The 23,943-nt window shown below is 40.8% G+C and overlaps 1 protein-coding gene across 1 annotated transcript; it reads left to right on the top strand.

Moving 5' to 3' along the window:
- The first annotated feature begins 5,920 nt into the window (after nt 1–5,920).
- On the top strand, nt 5,921–22,580 carry ntsr1 (neurotensin receptor 1 (high affinity)). The gene is made up of 4 exons (XM_074681869.1): nt 5,921–6,728; nt 17,786–17,987; nt 18,394–18,478; nt 20,691–22,580. Exons 1-4 carry the CDS (start codon nt 6,087–6,089, stop codon nt 20,944–20,946), a joined length of 1,185 nt encoding a protein of 394 aa, XP_074537970.1. The 5' UTR covers nt 5,921–6,086; the 3' UTR covers nt 20,947–22,580.
- The last annotated feature ends 1,363 nt before the right edge of the window (nt 22,581–23,943 follow it).

Here is a 23,943-nt window from a genome sequence, read left to right as displayed (position 1 = left end):
CTGTCTTTTGACATTTAATTATTCCATTCTGTTAATTTGGGTTTACTGTGGTCTTACAAAGAAAATAAAGGGGGATAGAGAGGAGAATGAAAAAATATTCACCGGGAACCAGACCAGACCCTCTCTATGTTTATAATTTCCTGTTAGTCTCATAATCTGGGCACCCAATCAGCAGCCTGTTCTTCACGAACAGAAACAAAGTCTCTGCTGCTGAGCCACGGACGTCTGTATGAACATGAGACCTCTGACACTGACCAGTAAGAGGGTCAGCTAGGACTGATACATCTGTCAGGCTGTGCAAAGTCTGAGTCATAGAATAGTTTCATTAACATACGCACACACACACACACACACACACACACACACACACACACACACACACACACACACACACACACACACACACACACACACACACACACACACACACAAAGAGTTGATGTAACAGGAGGGATTCTTTTGTCTGACCTCTCATCCTCCCCTGAAGCCTCAGCTGGTCCTTAAATGTTTTTCTCTTGAAACCAGGTTTTGTTTTCTTTCATGTTTTCATGTTGTACTGTGTTTTGTGGTTTTTCCAGACATTCATAACCAAGACTTCATAAAAATAAGCTTTGCTCTGTAACAGATGTATGTATGTATGTAGTTCTGCTTTGAGTGCAGAGGCTGTTAATGACTGCCAGGAGCAGAATCATGCCTAGAAAACACACAAAGTAAGCCTTCTACTACTAGTACTGTAGTCTAAGTCTGTATGTTGACAGAACAATCAGAGTCACTCACAGTTTTACTGTATGGGATCATGGATCTACCTGCTCAGGGGTTACCATGTCCACAGGGTGTCTCTGAGACTTGATGTCACTCAAAAATAAATGTTTATAAGAAGCAGTGAGCAATGATATTCTGAAAATGTTCTTATAAACTACTTTTGTATAAAGTCACAGTACAATAGAATGTACTGCGATAGGCTGGTCTATTTCAGCAAAATGTACAGCAGTAACCTGAGAGATCAGACGACATGAAGATGCTGAAGGAGGTGGAGGAGAAACGCTGAACGAAAAACTGAATCTTTTTTGCTGATTTTTTCCCTTATCAGCATGCTTTCCTCACTTTCATCTGCTGGTGTTTTCGATTAAAAACCTGTCCGCTGAGCTCTGTTTCAGGACATTTCTAAAATGAGTCAGGCAAATTTAATTAAAATGTGCCCAGATGCAACTTTTTCTGAGTCTTTCTAATGAATTAAGTCTGAAAGACATTCAACGTAATTAGAGGTCAACCGATATGGGTTTTTTGGGGGCCGATGCCGATGCTTTCCAAATTTGGGCAGCCGATGCCGGTATGCATAGCCGATTTTTCCAATTTGATATTCAGGCCGATTGTTAAATAAATATATATTTATCACATTTTTGTGAAACGCAGCAATTTCTAAGCAACTAAAAGAAATCTATTACAACAAGTCGTGTCCAGTCCTCTGAACATTTATTCAGCTTTCAAAACAATGAAATATTTTGTCTGAGTAAACACACAATGTAACACGCAGTAGTAAACTTTCACACTTCTTAAAATGTCAAAAAAGAAATTTAAACTTATTAATATAATTTGAACAAAAGTATGTAATGTATCCAAGTGGTTCCACAAGTTTGAGGTGCTCATCTTTTTTGTGCCTGATCAAAAATTGCGTCATTTTATACAATGGATCAAAAATCAGCTTTTTAAAAGAAAATACAGCCAATGGCCAATAGAGACAAATGTCCAAATATCGGCCCGATATATAGGCCGGCCGATATATCGGTCTACCTCTAAACGTAATGATATTCGATATTACCAATTTACTTATTGATAAAATACTGGGTAAAATTCAGGCTGGTATCTGCGATATCGATCTGATACCAATACTTAATGGAAATATATGTAATGTGTCCGGTAAATCTTAAAAAAAAAAGTGCATTTCAAATTGTACCACTAAATTGATATTGCCATAACAATATTTCATTAGGATTTAGATTAAATTAAAAACAAATTAATCTTTTATAGTTTATATTTTTGTAAAACTGACCATGACTGTTAATGACACCTGGTGTCTGTAATCCACTTTAAATGAGCGATTTTTTTCGGGAATTTTAACTGAAGTAATCTCCAGGCTTTTTTTGCCCATGTAAGGTTATGTCCTTGATACACATCTTATTACTTTAAGTCAACTAATTTAGCTATTTAGTGAGGCTTTTATTAATTTTGTTACTTATTTCATAACTATATCTATTAATTTCAACAACTCTATTAGTTACAGTGCTCTGTGTGTGTCACAAAGAGCGTCTTGGCTGTTAGTGGAGCTAGAATAACGCCACACAACATCTTTTCCACTCTGCCTTTGTGTCCTATACAAACTGCCGACTATAGGCTGTGACTGAGTCAGAATGAGAGTGACAGAATGAACCGCTTGCAGCTGCGCTTACATATTACGCATTTACCCAGGCGGAAGAAAAAGTGGTTCCCATCGAACAGCGTATCATTCAGATACGTTCTCGACAGTTTGGTTAGTTTTCACTGTGTTTCTGTAAATGATTTACTCAACCCTAAATGACTGAAATGTCAAAAGTATTGATATTTTGGTTTGTGAATCGATTTAAGGGCACAGAGAGCTGGTATCGAAAGTATCAATGTTTCAGTATCGATCTGCACATCACTAATTCGATGCTCAATTATCCACTTCTTCTCAGAACTGTCCTTCGCACCCACTTCATTTGGACCTATGATTGGAAAAACTAAGTTTTGCGAAATAACTGTAAACACCAATGCACACTGATGGTTCAACTGCAAGCTAACTGTCTAAAGTGAAAAAGTGAGACATGAGATGCTGGGCAGATTTTAAAGGGTTTACTGTGGCGTTGGCTGTGTGAACTAGTGGTGGGGTATCTAAAGCCGTGTTTCCACTAAGCAGACGGTTCGGTTAAGCACGGTTTGGCATGGTTTGGTACAGTTAAGCCTGATCTCGTTTGCGTTTCCACAGCAAAACTGTGCCCTCCCGTGGTAGGTGGCGTGTAAGCCAGATGCAGAAAGCCGCTGCTGTTAAACATTAGCTTGACGCCGTAGCAGCACAACACAGTTTACCCCACTAATAAATCCAACGACAAAGAAAAACGTGACACAGTAAAAAAAGAAAAAAAAAAGACCATAGATGGAAGACATGCAGCATTTCATCCTCTCTGAGATTTGATACAAAGTGAAATCAAGCGTTGTTTCAGAGAAGTCTGTGTGCCGCCAGGAGAAATACAGCCGCTGTCGGGGTAAGTGACAATTCTTTCGACCAATCAACGGTCTGCAGTGTTGTTGCTCCACCTTCCGAGAGCAGATCAGTTCACTCTGGCACCCATAAGAAAGGGTCCCAAAAAGTGGGACGGCTCATCTTGGTTATTTGGGGATCTGTCCCTGGATCAATCAGTGGAAACGCCACAAAATGCGCGCTGTGCGGAGACAAACTCAACCAATCTGCTTGGTAGAAACGTAGCTTAAATGTGGCTTGTTAAGCAAATTTTAGCTCTCAACTCGAGGCAAAAAATTCAGTCAAGAGACAGCTTATGTCTTGAAAATCCTGAACAGGAAACATGAAATTTCTCTTTATGTCTTTGGTACAGCACGACAAACTATCCAAGGGTTTTCTGTCTTGTCTGTATTCTCTTGCTTGGGGTAGCAGGCAAAACAGAGTGAAGTGCAAAGAGGCTCAATAAGGGTCAGTCCCTCGTTTGCTTATATACAGTAGGATAAACAAGAAGATGTCACTCAGTTCATCTGGAGGTCTCCAGAAAAATTAGTTTCACAATTTTCATGCCTCAATGTAATGCTGAGTGCAGTTGAACACTTCCCTTATTAAACGGTGTAGGTCACATGTCCACTCGCCACTTCCTCAAACTTCATATAAACTGTTCATACAATGAACTTTAAATTTCCATCACAGTAGTTACCCTGAAACGTACCCTTTTTTGGTGTTGGTCTTCTTCTATTGTGTTGTTGCAGTGTTAGACAGGAAACTGTCCCAGATCGCCCTCAGTTATTCATCTTGCGGCTCATTTAGTTTCTTTAATGCTGGGTTTCCCCTTAGATGTAAACTGTGCACGTATGTTTCCTCTCCCATGTTAACTGTGCAGTATGTTTCCTCTCTCATGTTAACTGTGCATGTATGTTTCCTCTCTCATGTGAACATTAAACACAGGCTGCAGGGCGTGTTTTCTTTAAGCTGCTCAGGAAATGACTGAAACCAGGAATTCAGATTAGATATCAGATCCTCAGACGCACAAACATTTTTCTTCTTCTGTCAGGTGAAAACCATAAACAACCAACTGCTGCTCTAACAACTGAAAACCAGGAGCAGAGCTACCCAGAACCAGGACTAAGTCTGTCAAGAACCAGAAACAAGTCAGCTCACAAGGCTTTATTATCGAGTGATCTGATATGACAGAGAGATGATTTTTGTACAAACTGATCTCTAATATAGATCATAACGGCCCTAAAGCAGGTCAGGTGTTCAGCGTTAGTTACTATGGTAATCTACCCAGGTAAGAGGTGAACTGAAACCCTGAGTTAACCCTAAAGTTACTTGAATACTTGCTTCTCAGTGTCTCCTCTAATCTGTCTTTGCGTGAAGTGCCTGTATTTGTGACCCCAAGCATCGAATCCAGGTGTGTTATTGTGACATCACAAACATCTGACCTGTCGGTGATGTCACAGGGTTAGTGTGTCATCAGCCCGATGCTAACACAAAGATAGCAACTTTCAAAGTCATTATTTGACCAGACTCATGTACACGATGATCCTCGTAATGTTTTTACGTGTGTGTCTGAGACTAATGTACTTTAGAAACCAAACAAGAAAATCCCACAATTAACCCTTTGATGCCTCTGACCCAAACTCAGTCTATAAACAAGTTTCTAAACCACCATGCACCAACCCCTAAATACACACACACACACACACACACACACACACACACACACACACACACACACACACACACACACACACACACAGAGCACATACACACACACTCTTTAGGGGAAAAGGATGAGATAAGGACTATCCTTTGAAGGCATCCGGTCCCACAGTAAACATTGTTTTTAAGGTGGTATGTTTCATGCAGTGTTCATTCGGTGCATGTGTGTGTGTGTGTGTGTGTGTGTGTGTGTGTGTGTGTGTGTGTGTGTGTGTGTGTGTGTGTGTGTGTGTGTGTGTAAGAGAGAGAGAGAGAGGGAGAGACAGAGAGACACCCCCAAAATACAGCTGACACTTCCCTTCCCCTATGACTGAAGAGATCAGCAACAGGTTGGCAATGATGAATCACTGGGAAACACACACACATACACACACCCACACACACACAAACCCGCACGCAAACTTTGCAGCAGAGACATGGATCTATCTCTCAGACAGAAAATTAATGAAATAGATAAAATTCTCTCACAGAATCACCAGAGTGAAAGCAATCTGTAAGGCTGTTTATCTCGGACATGTACTCTGGTGTGTGTGTGTGTGTGTGTGTGTGTGTGTGTGTGTGAGAGAGAGAGAGAGAGACAATGTCCCTCACATCAATATCTCTCTGTCTCTGACTTGGTGATAATGTTTCTCACACTTATTATCAGCTCTGTGTTTATCTCTCAAAATAAATTACTCTTCTCCTCTCCTGCTCTCCTTCAGTCATTTATTTTGTTTTTTTTGTTTTTGTTTTATGTAATTAATTAAATTCTTATTTATTTTATTTTTATTTATCTCTTTGTCTCTTTGGTTTCCAGGGTGAAACCTGGACCGACACAATGGAGGCTGTCCTCTCCATCGTCGTGCGTCACCACAGTGGATCCAATGAGGACCGTGCGCCGTGCCGAGCCAAATATAAAGGAGCTGCTCTTCAGCAGACCTTCTCTCAAACACACTTAAAGATATTTGCACTCACACGCGGACACACAGACACACTTAACGACACACACAATCCGAGCACCGGGGACATCTCACTCTGACTCACACACTGTTTGTTTGAGCACTCAGAGAGTCGCACACACACACACTCCTGTCACCCACTCCCACTTTCACTGACACAAACTGTGAGGATGGACATGAACATGACGCTCGCGGGGCTGCACGCGCGCCGCTCTGTTGTGGGGAACGGTTCCTCGTGGGGTAACGGCAGTGCGGGACTCGAGGAGGAGGCAGACCTGGAGGTTAACACGGATGTGTACTCGCGCGTGGTGGTAACTGTGATCTACGTCTTTCTGTTCGTGGTGGGTTCTGTGGGGAACTCCTTCACTCTGTTCACGCTGCTGAGCCGAAAGAGCCTCCAGAACCTGCAGAGCACAGTGCATTACCACCTGGCCAGCCTGGCAGTATCGGACCTGTTGATCCTGGTCCTGTCCATGCCTATCGAGCTCTACAACTTCATCTGGTTCCACCACCCGTGGGTGTTCGGGGACGCGGTTTGCCGTGGATACTACTTTCTGCGGGACAGCTGCTCTTACGCCACCGCGCTGAACATCGCGAGCCTGAGCGTGGAGCGCTACATGGCGATCTGCCATCCCTTCAAAGCCAAGAGTATCATGTCGCGCAGCCGCACGAAAAAGCTCATCAGCGCCATGTGGCTCGCATCCTTCGCTCTGGCCACGCCGATGCTCTTCATCATGGGACAGGTGAAGCACGGAGGTGAGGACATCTGCACCGCCATCGTGAACCCGGGGACCGTCAAGGCCGTGCTGCAGGTGGGTGAGCGCGTCATGAGAGAGGCTGTGAGAGCTGAGCTGCTCTTATCCGCGTGTGTGCGCTGAGAGTGCGTATGTTTGAATGTGTGTGTGCTGATTGATTTTTTAAAGGCACTAAGCGCAATAAGTTTCTCTCTCTCTCTGTGTGTGTGTGTGTGTGTGTGTGTGTGTGTGTGTGTGTGTGTGCGCACGGGCGCTATGAAAAATATAATTAGTCATAGTTAGTCTTTACTTTCCCAAAAAAGTAGTTTAAAAACAGATTTACTCATTCATAAATGTATTTAGATACCAGTGAAAGTAGCTGTTATTTTTCTGGGAACCTTCAAGTAGTAAGATTTTTTGAGCAGCTTTTGTTCTGGGACACAGTGTCACATAATGTCCACATTTAGGTTCTTGCATTTTACATCAAAGCCGGCACTTCATTCCTGAAAACACCAGTTATAACACCACAGACCATTCTGGACTCCCCATAGTTGCATGTCTAGTTCTCTTGTGTAGCTGCCTGCAGCGTGCTAAGAATTGTAACTACAACAACCACCCACCTGAACTTTGCCACGAATGGCTTACCGTACCATTGTACTCTACCTTTAGCCAATCATCATTACTTATGTGTCTGCCCCCCCACTCTACCATAAAAAGACATAAAAAGACAAAAAACAGACAAAGAACAAACAAACAAAAAACATTTAATTTGCAGCCTCCTGTCATATGTCCGACTGCTCAAGTCAGGTCAGTGCATAATAAGTGCATTTCACTGTTGTTAGTAACGCTGTTATTTTTAATGCTTTTTTTTCCTAACACTGCAGATATGTGATAGACAAAGTTTGTTACCATCCATCATCTAGGAATGGGTTATGTAATTAAAAGTGTCAGCAGGCACAGAGAGATGTAAACAGGTGAAAAAGGTGTGAACAGGTGAAGTTATATTTGCCAGCCAATCACAGGGCTAACACATAGGCGGACAACCATTCACTCACTCACACCTACGGACAACTTAGAGTGACCACTGAACCTGATGAGCATGTTTTTGGACTGTGGGAGGAAGCCGGAGTACCCAGAGAGCACCTACGCATCCACGGGGAGAACATGCAAACTCCACACAAAAAGGCCCACAGGCCAAGCTGGGGATCGAACCCGTGACCTTCTTTCTGTGTGGCTGCAGCGCTAACCGTTGTTCCATCGTGCAGTGCCGATTTGATTCAAATTGTGATTCCTCGACATTTCTGATTTTTCTGATTTTAGTTTGCTTTTTTAACACCAGACCATGTGAAAAAAGTTGAACAAGAATAATAATGTCTACAGACTATATCGGGAGCCATATTTTTCCCATAAAATGCACATTATGTGGGTCTGAGAGAAGCATTCACTCTCTACTTGAGAAAAGTGGTAACTTTTCGTCTAATCCAGGTCATAAACAAAGACTGAATTGAAGGATTTGATTTTGAAAAAAAATGATTTTTTGACAAATTATCCTGATTTTAATATTGTCAAACAAAAAATCCCAGTACATATGTGAAACGATTTTTTGGCAAGTCCTCTGAATTGATTCACTGCCTGGGCAATGGGGGTTGCTGTGTGTAATTTACGTTGTATGGACAGAAGCTGCACTAGCCCAAACAAAAACAAAATTGCAAGCAAGCAGCAGCAGTGTAAAGCTAGCTCCTTCAACTTTAAGGTCTGATGTTTGGGTTGTCTTATTGCTCCAAGATGTGAAACTATCACGTACATGTGCATGAGAATAAATATTTACATATTGTCTGTATAAACTAATTACTTGTCCATTTCTACTTCTTTCTGAATGGACATTGAAGCCTTTAAATCATTATCGAACCAAATCCCTGCAGCCTGAAGAATCAAATCATGAGGTTCTTAACAATACCCAGCCCTGGAGTGGATGTGAAGTTAAGTTCATGTGAAGCAGTATTAACATTCTACCCAGATGTTTCTCAAAACTCTGAGGGGAATAAGCGTCTGTCAAATGCAAACATCATCCTGTTTATGTTTTTATTTTTGGGTTCCTCATTCAGATGATTAAACATCAGAGGACAATTATTATAATTTAATTGTTATCTCCAGGGGACACAAAATGCAGTTCTTCCTACATACTCTGACTGAAGACCCCAATTATGCACTGCTATAAAAAACACCGGGAAGATTTGGCACAATCTTCTTTCTCTTAAATTGTACCAGAAAAGTGTTTGAGGGGAAAACATAAGCTATCATGAAGTGTAACCAATCAGGAGTTTGAAAAATGGGACAAACATCTTGTTGGAAACCTCCACAGAGACATCTGCAAGAGTAGTCTCAGAGTCCCCAGGAACACCCTCAACAATGGGTGCTGAGCCAGGCTGGGCCAGTCTCCCCTTCTAATCCCAGTCCAAATGAGGGCCAACCAATTAAACCTGAACCCTAACATGTGAAAACAAATCAGTCAGTCCATTTTCTATCTGATGGATGTCAGACAGTTGGTTCAAGAACATGCTTCCATCATGTGTCCTCTGCTCTTCTTTAAACATTGTTTAGCGAACATTTGTAAACTTTAAAGTCAAACACTGTATTTTGTCCTAATAGAGGATTTCAGCTGCCAAACAGTTCGACGTCTCCTTTGTCCAGTTTTTCATTTCATGTGTCATTGTATGAGGACAATCTGTTGAACTTGAATAGCAGCGACACCAAAGGGGCAACATCAGGTTTAATATAATGAAGCCTATGCAGCAGTGCTAAAAGTTACTGTTCATCAAGAATCCGCTGGCTGGCTACAGAACTGAAAACCATGTACACTCTAAGCTAAAAAAAAAACAGACTTTTACAGCTTTAAAAAGACTACTTACAACCTTGGTTCAAAAAATGACTCAGGTCTGAAATGCTAACTTCACTATCGGCACACTGCATGGGAGGAAGGGGGAGTGTTTCTAACCCTGTGGTTTAGAAGTTATTAGGGTCGTCTGATTCTCCAATCAGAGACACAGCTCAGCTCACATGACTGGCAGGCGCTCTATATCTGTTAGAAAGGAAGCTATATTGCGCACCATATCCAGTATGGCAGTGTCCGACGATTGACTTCATTTTACTGTATCAGGAACAGACGTCGCAGGGACTACGTCCATATTTTGTACCATCTATGGGCAATGCTTTTTATGCCCAAAGTCACACACACACACACACACACACACACACACACACACTATCCTAACGATGTGAGTCTTAACAAGGCATGTGTTTGTTTTGGTAATGAATGGAGGTTGGATCTTTTTTTCATCACTACTTTTCTTTGTTCAAGACAACTTTTTACCGGATACAGTGCAACAAGATAAGGTATGTATGGACAGTTATGATGCACTGTTGTTTAAAATGTGACAACAAGCAAACTTGGTAAGTTTGTACAGTAGTTTAAAAGCTGGCTATATGTAGTGCTACAGGCAACCTGGTGCTCTGAGACATGTCCATAATGTGTAATGTTAGTGAATCCTCGTTACGTCTTGCCAGTGCTCATCCACCAACTCCATTCTCATTTTAAGTTGTGGATTATGATCAGGCATTTATCTAGAGGTAAGAATTTTTCACGTTCACTAAGAAAGTCCCTTTCAGTCTCTTCCAGGTTGTGTCATTGCATAGAATTTTTTTAAAGGTTGTGTCATTGCCGAAGCATTTTTTAAGTTTGGGTCATTGCTGAAACATTTTTTCCCAGCAGAATCTGGGCCTACAGAAACTCAGAGAACCAGTCTGATGTATTTATTGTTCTGCTCTTTACATTGAGTGGAAAAAATAACACACACAGTCTGGGGACCTCATGACGTCAGCTGAAAGGGCAAACATGAAAACTGCTCCCATAACATTTTAAAGTGTGTGTGTGTGTGTGTGTGTGTGTGTGTTTGTGTGTGTGTGTGTGTGTGTGTGTGTGTGTGTGTGTGTGTGTGTGTGTGTGTGTGTGTGTGTGTGTGTTTATGTTTGTATGCCACAGATTGTGTGTCTGCGTCTGTATGTTTTGTGTGTTTATCTCCTTTAGGAAAAGACACATAGAACCATCCTTTATTATCTCCTTAAAAAGGAACAATATATTATAATGTGCTTCAAGAAAGGAAATAAAAAACCATACTTCAGTGCAGTGGGGGCCAGTAAAAATGTTTGAGGTGGGGCAGTGCTGGGCCATAATCAGTTTTTAACCACTATCCCACAACAATTTGATATATCCTGCAGAATACCAGTGCTTTTTTAAAAGTGTTTGTGTGTGTGTTAGAGGCTGACATTTTTTCGAGAATCCCTGCGGGACACAGGATTCCTGTAGGATTCCCGCAGGATTCCCGCGGGATGGGAGTCAACTTTACTATTAATCATGGAATTGGGGCGGTACAGGATACAAAGTTAGCAGAGGGGAGCAGGAACCAATAAGGAAGATAAAATATAATATATGACATATGCTGCCATTTTGTAGTTTATTTTTGATAAGCCTACACTGTAACACAAGTGAAAGAACTTCACTTCCCAGAAGCTACCAGTAACTAAAAAAGGAATGGGGAGAAAATCAAATCAAATTCAATCTATTGCCTAAACAGTAGAAGAATGGGGAAAAAATGGGAGTGGTACAGGAGTGGGAGTTACTATGAATGGGAATGGGATGGGAGTAGGATTCGTTTTACCAGGAGTGGGACGGGACAGATCTTTTTTTTACTCTGGCCCGGGATTTGGACAGGTGATTTTTTTCTGTGTGAGTAAGATGGGACAGGAATGAAAATCCACTCACAAATCACTCTTTAGTGTGTGTGTGTGTGTGTGTGTCACACTCAGCTTTTGCAGTGATTTGTAGTAACATGGCAGATCCCTTGTGCCTTTGTGACTGATGCGAATGACTTATCATTCTTTTTGACTCCATCAGATGCTGTTTTAAAAACATCTACAGGCACACTCCTGTCAGTCTTTCTTTTCCACTGGCTGTAACATAATTAAAATCAAGAAAATGTTCTTAGTTGTAGGGGATGGTTGTGACATTTTATAAACATACGTTACAGCCCACCCCAGCCAGTGTTTAGCTAGCTGTATTAGCATAGTGGATTGAAATTAGCATGAGAAAAATGCATCACTTTTAGCCTGAAAACCTGCAATTTATTCTGATATAGGTCAAATGGTTTCATCTGAATTAGTAAAAGAACTAAACAAAATATCATCTCACTCAAAAAAACTACTTTCTTTCTCACCCATTTTTTTAAATATATAATCTGCATGCACCTGTTTCCAGCCCTGACAACCACCATGTGTGATCAGGGTGGAAATGGGTAAAAATAGAAATGATCATATGACTCCTATCTTATCCCTGATTGGTGGAATTGGTGGTGTTACAACTTTTCCCCATGTTACAACCATATATACATATATATATATACATATATACACACACACAAAATAAATAAAAACACTCTCTCTTCACTAGGGAGGGCGGTACCCTTGGCCCATCTATTAGCCAGCAGCCACTGCCTTAATATCTTCTCTATCAAAGGAAACATAGAACCATACTTTATAATCTCCCTTAGGAAAGAAAATATAGGATCCACTGTGCTAATGTGATTTAACTTACTGCACCATTGTTTGAAGAGCCTTTGCCAGGGTGTATGTAACCCGGGTAGAAAAATCAATTTATCCCTTTTCCCTTGAACGCAACTCGCTGCGTCATCACGCCGAACGCCGTACACATCATCACACGAAACGTCATATACGTCATCACGCAGAGCCACTGCTCAGGTCGGGCTGGTAGGAGGCTTCTTTAAGTAGCCACTCCTTTTTGGTTTTTCTAGTTTATTTCCCCCTTTTTTCCATAACAACGGCTGAGTAACTACACACAACCAAAGACCAACAATTGGACTTTTGCCTTTCCCCACTGGACAATTTTTCAAAGCTGTTGCGCCTGAAGATTTATTTTGTCTTTTGTTTTTATTCCAGGCGATGTGACTTGTCTTTTGTTTTTTTGGTGACAACTTTGAATTCATGAATTTCTTGAAATCAACTCCGGTTTAAAAGAATGATTGTAAATATGTATATAGTGTTGGAATGGCCATTCAAGTCTGTCAATAACTGGGTTTTACACTTGTGCACTTTTCAGTATATGATGTCTAAAAATCCAAGAACGTGTTCATTGTCTTCTTCACTCCTAGAGTCGAGCTTGGTCTTCTGATTTTGTCCATAGAACAACGGCCTTGTTATCTTTTAATTAATTAATTAATTAGTTATCAATTAATTCAATTTAACTGATTAGCAAACTGGTTACATGCATCTTCTTCCCCACTGACTAAAAAGATCACGTCACATTAACCCTTTGTGTCTTGCCTGGAGACAGTTTAGTTTGAGATAACTTTGACCAATGAGCAGCCTCTTCTTTAAACCCTGTGGGCTCCTATGTCTAAAGTAAACTTAATCATTCATCACTGATCACTGAAGCTTTAAATAATGTCTGCTTTTAAAGTAACGTGTTCAACTAAAATCTGACAGTTATGAGTTTCTGTTGATCTCAGTGTTATCTGATAAGTCTGTCTGAATGTCTGAGTTCTCCTCTTACCCACATGTGTTTACATTTAAAATATATATATAAACCTTTCAGGCTCTGTTTACATTCAGCCAGTAACAGCTTTCCCCATGGGGCGCTTAACCAAAATCCAAAATATACTCATGACATAGTATGGAGGTAAATCAGGTGCAACAATAGAATATATCAGACTTTAAATGCAGTGTTCAATAAGCCACTCGCTCTATTGTTTGTCCCATGCTCCTATTTCTTTTTATTGCATTTTGAAGCTCTACTCAAAACCTGCTTACAAACCACCAGTCAAAATCCGGCAATATTTACAGGCAATCGATATTCGGGTTAAGGTCATTATTCTAGTTTCTGAAACATTCAGAATAACTCGTTTACAGGCTCAAGCAAACAGGGTTATTCCTCTTTACATGGAATCCTGATCAAAAAAGCAATGCACAAAATCTTAACAAGAGAACGCCATGATGCAATAAACACCAAATCCACTTCTTGCTGTATCTATAGCAACAACAGCAACAACAACAGCAGCAGCATGGTGGTAAATGGACAGGCCGGAGGAGGTAGCAGGTAGTCCCCTTCATTTGTGATTTGGTGCTGGTACTGACCCACCACCAGTACTTGACACTGTTATTTGTCAATTTCCTCAATAACCAAAAGGTGAGAATGTGAAGAAGTCGACATTTCATTTTGCCATTTTAGAGCGAGGACTTCGCTGCTTATAAGACTAAGATTCCTTGCAAACAGAACATACGCAGAATTATTATTATTGTTAATATTATTATTGTTGTTATTTTTATGTTAGGTGCCATCAAACCCTGGTCAGACTATTCAGAAGTCTTCAACCATCAAAGTAATCTGTTACCTCCATTACTGCACCAGAAATCACAGCTAAATTCTGTGTGTGTGTGTGTGTGTGTGTGTGTGTGTGTGTGTGTGTGTGTGTGTCACCAAATCTATGTATCTGGAGTGTGTGAGTGTCCTTTGTAGAAACAATGTGACTGTAGTATAAATATTAGGATGTGTTTGTCTGAGAGAGACAGAACTGTTGTGACATCAAAGCGATGGAATTGAGTGAGAAAGAGTAGTAACACACACACACACAGAGGTTTTAAAACTGCTGCTGTTATTAACATTTTGTTTATAATAAGTTTTTATTTCTAAGTACAGACTTATTTAAACAATCTATTGTTTGGTTGTCATGTAAACTCTGGAGGAATAAAGACACTGTGATTATTGAAAAGCAAAATATAACAAAAAAATTATATTATATTATATTATATTATATTATATTATATTATATTACACCAAGTAAGTTGGGACAACACTCACTGCTACTCTCACTCAGGTGTTTTCACAATCAGCTGAGACATACACAGCTTCATTTCACAAAAAAAGCAAATTAAGAAGAACAAATTAGAACTATTCCTCCCCGACCACAGGACCAGACATCAAATGAATCAATAACACACATATTACTGACATGTACATCATGAACAGACACCTCATCAACACACATGAGTAACACATAAACACATTCAACGACAATGAGGACTTCCTCATTTTTAATGTGTTTACAAATTCAAGGTTTCATGTTTTAGTGCTCTGATCTTTTCATGAAATTACACACTTATATTCACACCGAGTACTCTGACAGGTTTCATATGTTTGTACGTTCATGTATTCACACTTAAAGACGGAATCCTCTCCAGCTGCTCTGTGATCAGTCTGCCTCTCAAAGAGAAGAAAATCCTTTTAAGTCGCTCACAGAGGTGAACATGCTGGCAGCATTGTTGGCTATGGAATGTGCTTCTCTTCTGTTTGGGGCTAAATTGTCCAATTGTGTGTATGTGTGTGTGTGTGTGTGTGTGTGTGTGTGTGTGTGTGTGTGTGTGTGTCTGTGTGTGTGTGTGTGTGTGTGTGTGTGTGTGTGTGTGTGTGTGTGTGTGTGTATGTGTTACAGCACATTTGTCACAGCAGAATTGGAATGTGTGAACACATAGAGCGATACGTCAAGAATATATAATAGAAAAGAGAGTGTATTGAAATGCTCAGGTTGTAAAAAATGAGAACTGTGTGTGTGTGTGTGGGGGGGGGGGGTGTGGGTGTGTGTACTTGTTTGCATATGTTTGTTTTTTTTCTGTTCATATGTACGTGTCCTTGTCTTTGTTTGTGTGTGTCCATGAGAAGATTTGTCAAGTTTCATCCATTCATCCATCTTCCAATGCTTATCAGGGTGTGGGTTTTGGGTACAGCAATGTCATCAGCAAAAACCAGTGGCCCCTGTCCCCAGCCTGCTCCTCTGGGGGGATACTCAGGTGTTCTCAGGCCAGCAGAGAGATACAATCTGTTTCCCAATTCAGTGTCTGCAGCCCATGAAGGCTGCAGCTTTCAGAGGACCTGGCCTTCACAAACCGCAAAGGCCAAACTGAGTTGAGATGAGCTGGTCTTTGGAGCAAATCCATTTTGTTACTCTGGACGTCACGCAGCACTGTCCTCACCTGTCAGGCTTACAGTACGTAAATATAAACCTTACAATTAAAATTAATTTTTAAAAAATATTTCACTTTTTTAATCATTTTTTTTCTTAATTGAGAGACAATAGAACCACAATGAATGTGTAAGAGTTAAGCAACAATCCTCATCTTTCGACATTTGAACAAGCGCTCTCTCTCTCTCTGTCTCTCTAAATATATATATATATATATATATATATATATATATATATATATATATATATATATATATATATATATATGAATGAATAGTTTGAATTCTCTGGAAAAAAATCAAGTAATTTTTTTTCCCCACAGAATTTATACTTAGCCCTCTGAACGAAGAATTTTTCCATGATGTGAAGATTTATAAGGAAGAACTTTTTTTCCTCCGTATATGACTTAAAAAGAGCCCAAACAACACATTTTCCACTGCAAAACAAAATCTTAGAAATACAATTACAGAGTTGTTGCCAGGAATCCTTCACAACTGGATAAACAGTTTTTTGGGTTCTGTCGTGCCCATCATCAGCTTTCACGCGCAATGAATCCTGGGATATTGCGAGGCTAAGAAGGATTCACTGATTTGCGGCAACCAAAAAGGAGGCCAGATTTGACTGCTGCATCGGCCAAATTTTGGAGGAGCCCTTGAAATGGGACAGCCTTCAGCGCACGGTTGTGACATAATCAATCTTCAAATTCAGCCTTCGTATGCTGCAGCCTCTGAATTGGGACTCAGCTGTAATCTCTCCATCCTGTCTTGGATCTACCCCAGAGTCTCTTCTTAACTGGGCATGATCGAAACACCTCCCCAAGAAGGCATCTGGGAGATGCTGAAACCACCTTATCTGGCTCCTTTTGATGCGGTGGAGCAGCGTCTCTACTCCGAGCCTCTACCGGGTGTCTGAGCTCTCAACCCTGTCTCTAAGGCTGAGCCCAGACACCCTGTGGAGAAAGCTCATTTCAGCCACTTGTTTTCGCAATCTTGTTCTCTCAGTCACTACCCACAGCTCGTGAACACAGGTGAGGGTTAGATTGACTGGTAAACTGAGTAAATTGTGTTCCGGCTCAACCCCTTCTTCACCACAATGGACCAGGATAGCGTCTGCATCACTGTTGATGCATTGATCCGCTGCCTGTCAATCTCTCATTCCATTTTCCTCTCACTTGTGAACAAGACCTCTGGATACTTTAGCTCCTCACCTTGGGGCACAGACTCCCCTTCACCTGGAATGGGCAGTTCATCCATTTCCAGCTGAGAACCATGGCTTCAGGTGCTGATCTGTATCCCAGCTGTTTCACACTTGGCTGCAAACCATCCAGTGCAAGCTGGAGGTCAATGTTGGACGGGGCAAATTGAACCATATTATCTGCTAAAGATGGGTTCCTAATACCACTTGGCTGCACCTAGAAATCCTGTCCATAAAGGAATGAACAGAATAAATGTCAAAAGGCAACTGGCTGAACCCTGACTGGGATCGAGTTTGACATACTGTCAATGGCAGTTTGAAGCTCCAAAGTTCATCCTGTAAAATCTGTTCCCAATGTTTAATTGTTGTGGTTTTTTTCTTCACTAAACCTTTAAAATCCAATTCTGCTCTTTTGTTTTTCCTCATTTTAAATTGGAAGGTTGTTGAACCTGAGCTGTGCATTAAGGTAAGCCTAACTATATAAAGTGGGTATCTCTCAACCTCCCACACCAGCTCAGGCTCCTTCCCCACCAGAGAAGTGATGTGCCATGTCCCAAAAGCCAGTTTCTGTAACTGGAATGCAGGCCACCAAGGCCTCCGCCTTTTACTGCCACCTAATCCACAATGCACCGGACCCCTATGGATCCTCCTGCAGGTGGTGGGTCCACATGTGCACCCATGCCATGGGTAAAGGCCTTCCTATGTTTTGCGTAAAAACAGGCTTTAGATCAGATTACCAACCCGCTCTGCCTGAAGATCTTCATTTAGGATTTCTGTATCAGTTTTTAGTCAAATTTTCAGATTTGGTTTGTACTGTAACACCTGTGCATTACCTATTTCCCTCCTCTCTGACAGGTTAACGCCTTCCTTTCTTTTGTGGTACCCATGGTTGCCATTTCTGCTCTGAACGGGGTGATTGCCAATCAACTGCTGTGGATGTTTCGAGAGGCAGAGCAAGAAAACCGTGTGTGCATCATCGCAGGAAATCCCACAGTCCTCAACGTCAATGTGGAGCCTAACCGAGCACAGTCGCTCCGCCATGGAGTGCTTGTTCTGCGTATGTGAAACAATCACACACACATACAAATGTGTAGACACACTTGGGACACAAGCGTACTCAAATACACATGCACACATAATATTTCACACTCACACACTGTTCCTTTGCACACTGTTCCTTTGCACACCTGACAGGCTCCCAAAGTTTAATTCTTGTCTCACCTGTATTTCTCCTGTTTAATGGTTGCAGGATCAGATAAGAGCTTTAGTGAGTGAGGGGCAACAGGACTTACTGCTGGTTGTCAGAGCAGAAATAGACCTCTTTATGTTCTGCTTTAAGCTCCTAAGATTTGGACAGAGGGAAAGCCGGGTTTAGAAATGAGCTGGTAGATGGATCAGGTTAAAACTCAGTCCCTCCCCTTTTCCTCTATCTCAGTCTATGTCTGCATTTCTCATGTGTTTAGGCGCTGTGGTCATCGCCTTCGTGGTCTGCTGGCTGCCATATCACGCTCGCCGCCTTATGTTCTGCTACATATCTGATTGGTCAGAGTAGGTATCATAAACACACACACACACACACACACACACACACACACTGGCTAGCACCACTTGGATGTTGTTAGCCCAGTCAAAGTTATTGTCACTCCATGAAAAACAGACATGACTCTGTAGTGGAGATCACTGCACATCTGTAAACACAGTTCTACTGTAGGTCCACAAGTTAAATTCTCTTTCTCCCATTTTAGGTTTATGCTGGCAACTTTTTAATAATTTGGCAATTTGCTCACATCTGAAGTAAATGAAAACTGCTTTACTCAACTTGGCCTTTGTTTGTTGTGGGATTTCTTTTTTTGAAGAGTTGGATGTCCTCTCTCTCTAGGCTGGGTACATAACACAGCACAATGCTCCAGCTACTCTTGAACACTGCTTTGGTCAGAGGTCAATTCGAACATTATCAGTCTTTCAAACCGGACTTTAGCGATGATTAATATTCTTTCATTCATTGTTCTGTAAATGTTTGAGTTGAAGATAAAACTTGAACATAAACATGTCTGTCTCATTTTTTTTTATCCATTCCAGTGAATGTTTTTCTTCTCTCTTGGTTTATTTTTTTAAATACTAAAGCTGCTGGGAAAAATCTGACAATATATTTCTAACAGTAAATCAGCGTGACATATGCAGTGATGTGTGAAAATGATGTCTAATGCTCCCTAAACCTCTCTTTCACAATTTGAGCTTGATGAACCCTGGCATTGTCATCCTTGAATATACCCGTGCCATCATGGAAGGAAAAAAATCCATTGATGGAATAACCTAGTCATTCAGTATAATCAGGTAGTCAGCTGACCTCATTCTTTGGGCACATAACGTTGCTAAACCTACCCTGACCAAGTGTAACATCCCCAGAACATAGCGCTGCCCTGACAGGCTTGTACAGTAGGCACTAGTCACGGTGGGTGCATCACTTCATCCACGTCTTTTCTCACTCTCACTCTGGAACGGGGTAAACCTGCCGAACTGATAAGTGGTTTTCTTACAGCTACTCAGCTGATGCATGCCTGTAATTAAACCCTTTTCAAACTGGTTAACACCTTTTCCACCACCAATGAGAAGTTTCTTACACTTGGGGTTAAATAACTTGTTGCCTGATGAAACATAAACACCGTTGAAGTAATTATCCAATCGGAGGCTCTTATTTATTTCTTTGGTTAAATGCAGTTAGTGATTTTTTTTTTTGGCCAGGCAGTCTACAGATAATTGTTTAAGAGAACCTTGAGTCTTTGCCATCACAGCCTCAGGACTAGGGATGGGAATTAATAAGATTTTGTAAATACCAATGCCCTTATCGATTCTGCTTATCGATCTGATCCTTTATCGATTCCCTTATCAATTCCTGTTGTGAATTTTCATGGTACAAAAAGTAGCTTTACAGGTTTTCTGTGTCAACATTTAATTGAGTTTATACTGTAAGTGAATAAAATGTAATTGGTCCCTGAGTCTGGATATTTCTGGGCAAAATTATACAGAAACGTTGATGTACTGTGTTGTAAAATATTAATAATTCAAGTGGGCCATCTAGTGTCTCAAAGTGGTTACAGCAATGGTCTAAGTTTTTTGGAAGCTTTCCGTAGTTATGAAGTCAGCCATGAGCCTTTCAATTGCCTGTTAGCTTTTGACATTTGAAATTCTCAGTATTTTTTACAAAGAGTTGATGTGATATGTTTCTGTGATGAAAGTTGAATTTTTTTCTGAAGCTGAAGTGAAACTGATATATGCTAACTGCTAGCATATCAATGCAGTTTCCCATGTACGTTAGCATTAAGCTTGCGCCATTTTGTTATTTTGTGAAATAAGGTGATTTATACCGAATGTATGTACCGAAGTTCAAATGTACTGAATATGAATCTCCTGAGAGAGAGTAACGAACATTTCTTCATGAAGTCAGTTCTTCAGTAAAACTTCAAGTTGAAAATCCTGAATCAGAGTTTTCTTGGGAAACGTTATCTAACTGCTAAGCTAAGATAGCAATGTTAAGAATTGACAAGGGAATCGTTAAACACAAAGGCTAACGAACTAGATAGATTGAAACATATTTTATCGATTCTCAACAGGAACTGGTTTTCGATTCCCATCCCCACTCAGGACTGCTTGGTGACCTCTGATACTTGAGTTACTCCACTTTGCATGGTTCAATTCAGTATGTGTTAATGTGAGATATGTGTTCTATGACTAATAAAAAGTGTTTGCTTTGTCTCTGCAGCACTTTGTACGACTTTTATCACTATTTCTACATGGTGACTAACGTCCTGTTCTACGTCAGCTCGGCCATCAATCCCATCCTCTACAACCTCGTTTCAGCAAACTACAGACAGATCTTCTTCTCCACGCTCAGTTATGTCTGCCTGCCCTGCAACCGCTCACCCAGAGGCCACGCCCACCCACTGACACGCCACTCTATCAGCATCTCAAGTAACCACACTTTATCCACCAACATGGTCAAGGAGACAGCGTACTAAAGGAAAAACTGTTGTCACGAGTACACTTGCTATTTGTCCAGGTGGGCTCGTTTGGGACAAACTGAGATGTTTCTTCATAGACATTTTACTGAACGTGATGTTTTGTGATGTGTCATTCGTGAATGTTTACATAGAGTATTTTGCCTGGTTGGTGCTGTTTAACAACTCTCTGTTTCAATGTTTCAATATTTTTAAACCACAAAAGTATTTCTGCAGAGAAACAACAATCACCCTCTCAGAAGTTCTGACATTACACCTGTGAACTCACCTGGTCACATGAGGATCAATGACATGCTCTCCTCTAACTCACCGTTTTTTTGGTCATATTTTTCAGTGATGTTAATCCCAACCTTAGCAATCAGCTGAGTCCAATTTTGATTTTATGGATTGTACTGTGTCTGTTTCGGTCTAAGAACTGTTCTGGTTTCTGTCTGTAGTCTGAGTACTGACTAATCAGGTGTCAGCATGAAAAACAGTCTGTATGGAGAGCAACAGCAGGAGGAACACAATCCAGGGTAAAGGCATAAGGAGGATTTCTTTCTCTCTTCAAACAGATATCTGTGTGAAGACCAGCAAGCAAATTGTTCAGGATCAAACATTTACACTGGGACACAAATTTGCTCAACAACTGGTGTTTAGATTTCCTGACTTCCTGAATGCATCCGAAATAATGGTTCCATCTCCATCAAACAAACATCTTTAAAGTAGTTTTCTTCTCCTCAAGAAGACAGACCAAGCAAAGCTTAACTTTTGACTAATCTGCATCATGATGATGTTATTTCAGCAAACTAAAGAAATGTCAATCAGAAGAAATTCAGTTTGTGTTACAGTTTAATACTGCTGAAGGAGGACAGAGTGAAGCCTCTACTGAACGTACGACAGTGAAGCTGAGACTAACCACAGACGGAGGAACAGGTACGTCTCTGGGGAATGGAGTAAATTGAGAAATATCAGTTTGTTTCACAGGCACGTCTAGAGAGATGGATTTGTCTTTGATCTGAACACTGTCACGGCTCAGGTCGCTGATTGGGCTGTAATCAATGCAGCACACAGAAACGAGAAGTCTGTTCTGGATGTCGTTAACCATGGAATATGTCAGAAGCACAAAAGGAAGTAATCCCAGAGGACGGTTTGTCATTGAACATTAGCCCGTGGGTAATCGCTTTTGAAAGAGCTCTTACTGTTGTTCGACGTTGGTCGATATTGAATGAAGAGATCTCAGCTCGAGTTTTTGTGATATGTCAGGTAAAAAACAACATGCTTTACTACTTTCATTGGCATCATTGTGGTTTGAGAGTTTACTTATTTCCTCTAATTGTTACAAGCACAGTGAATCAGTTTTGTTATCTTGAACACGGTTTCAACCAATTGTAAAGTAAACTTAATGTATTGATTTAAAGCTGTAACTTTATAATTTAAATATAACTATAGAAAATCTGTGAAACCGGTATCAGAATGAACATGATACCGGAGTTTACGTCAACATAGGTGTTAATGTATAAACTGAATTAACCCAGTGACGTGTTGTTTGTTAATACTTTGAAGCACAGGTATATATATATTAGTGTGTACAGCTGTTTACAGGTGTGTTAAGTGTGACAGTAGTTGTCTGTAAACCTGTTTATAGTATTATTTTGTCACAAGTTTATCGTGTTTGTTATAAATGTTGAAGTTCTATCAAAGCACATTCATGTTAATTCAGCGTCACATCAGCACTTTTTGATTCTCCAAAATAAATTCTGATTTCTATTTTTCATTCAAAACCTACTATCTTATTTTGAAAGGGTAATGAATGTCATGTAGTAAATAAACTGTTCATCCCCAGAGGTGAACGAATTTAGAGTTTCTCTTCAGTGGAGCATGGGTCGCTCTTATCCTTAGGGGATCATGAATATCAGTGTAAGAGGAGTATGAATATAAGAGTTCATCCTAAGGGGATCATGAATTTACAGAATGATCCTGAGGGGATAATACACACATACATATATACATATACATAAGCGTATATCCTGAGGGGATTTTGAACATATGGGTTTATCCCGAGAGGAATTAAAATAATGGATTTTACAGGGGAAGAAAGAATCTAGCGTCTTAAAAACTACTCAGACTGATTGATTGATTTGTGGTATCTGCTCCTCGAAATCAACAGAGGACAGACAGACAGACTGCCAGAAAGATAGGCAGGCACACAGCCTGACAAATAGACGGACAAAGAGGTAGACATGCAGGTAGGCACACAGCCAGGAAGGCAGACAAAGAGACAGGCAGGCAGATGTGGACAGACAAGTAAACTGGAGAGTGAAGCCTCATGATGACAGAGAAGCAGCTAACCTTGGAGACGAGGAGGAGCAGACCAGGAGCAGAGACTGTCTCCATCACACTCATTCACACACTGGAGCGAACACTGAGGATAATGATTTTCGCTCTTTTAAATTAAAGTGGAATGATTTCCCCTTGACATGAGGTTAGCTTCAGTTAGCTTAGCATACAAACAGCTGATTGCAACATGGCTCTGGGGGATTTGGTCTCTGCAGAAATATGTTCAGCTCTACTTCAGTACAGAGCAGTCTTTTCACACCGCTGCTGACAAGTCTAATGATTTTCTTTTTTTTTACTTTGACTTTCGTACCATTTGTAAATTTTTGTTATTCCAGTTATTCTTTCAGATTAACCCCATGTTGAGCCCCCTCACAGATCCAGAGAGAGTCCATTGTGGCTGTTTGTGGTATCTGAACACACTAGCAAGAGTCCATACATCATCCAGAGAGATCATGTCTGGGAACGATAGGCTACAGAGCTGAGGCTGCATTTAAACAAGTTCATCAGAGTAAAGCCAAGTCCTCTGTTAGAAAGGGTACAAACCACAGCACCATGACCCACCTTTAGATACCACTACACACACACACACACACACACACACACACACACACACACACACACACACACACACACACACACACACACACACACACACACACTGTCACGTACAGTAAACTG

This window comes from Halichoeres trimaculatus, unplaced genomic scaffold, assembly GCF_033239565.1.
Source record: "Halichoeres trimaculatus isolate MK-OKI-2021-1 unplaced genomic scaffold, fHalTri1.1 fHalTri1_scaffold_11, whole genome shotgun sequence".
In the NCBI taxonomy this organism is placed as follows: domain Eukaryota; kingdom Metazoa; phylum Chordata; class Actinopteri; order Labriformes; family Labridae; genus Halichoeres; species Halichoeres trimaculatus.
Note: the sequence above shows the minus strand (reverse complement) of the source record. Positions and strands in the feature narration are given on the sequence as shown.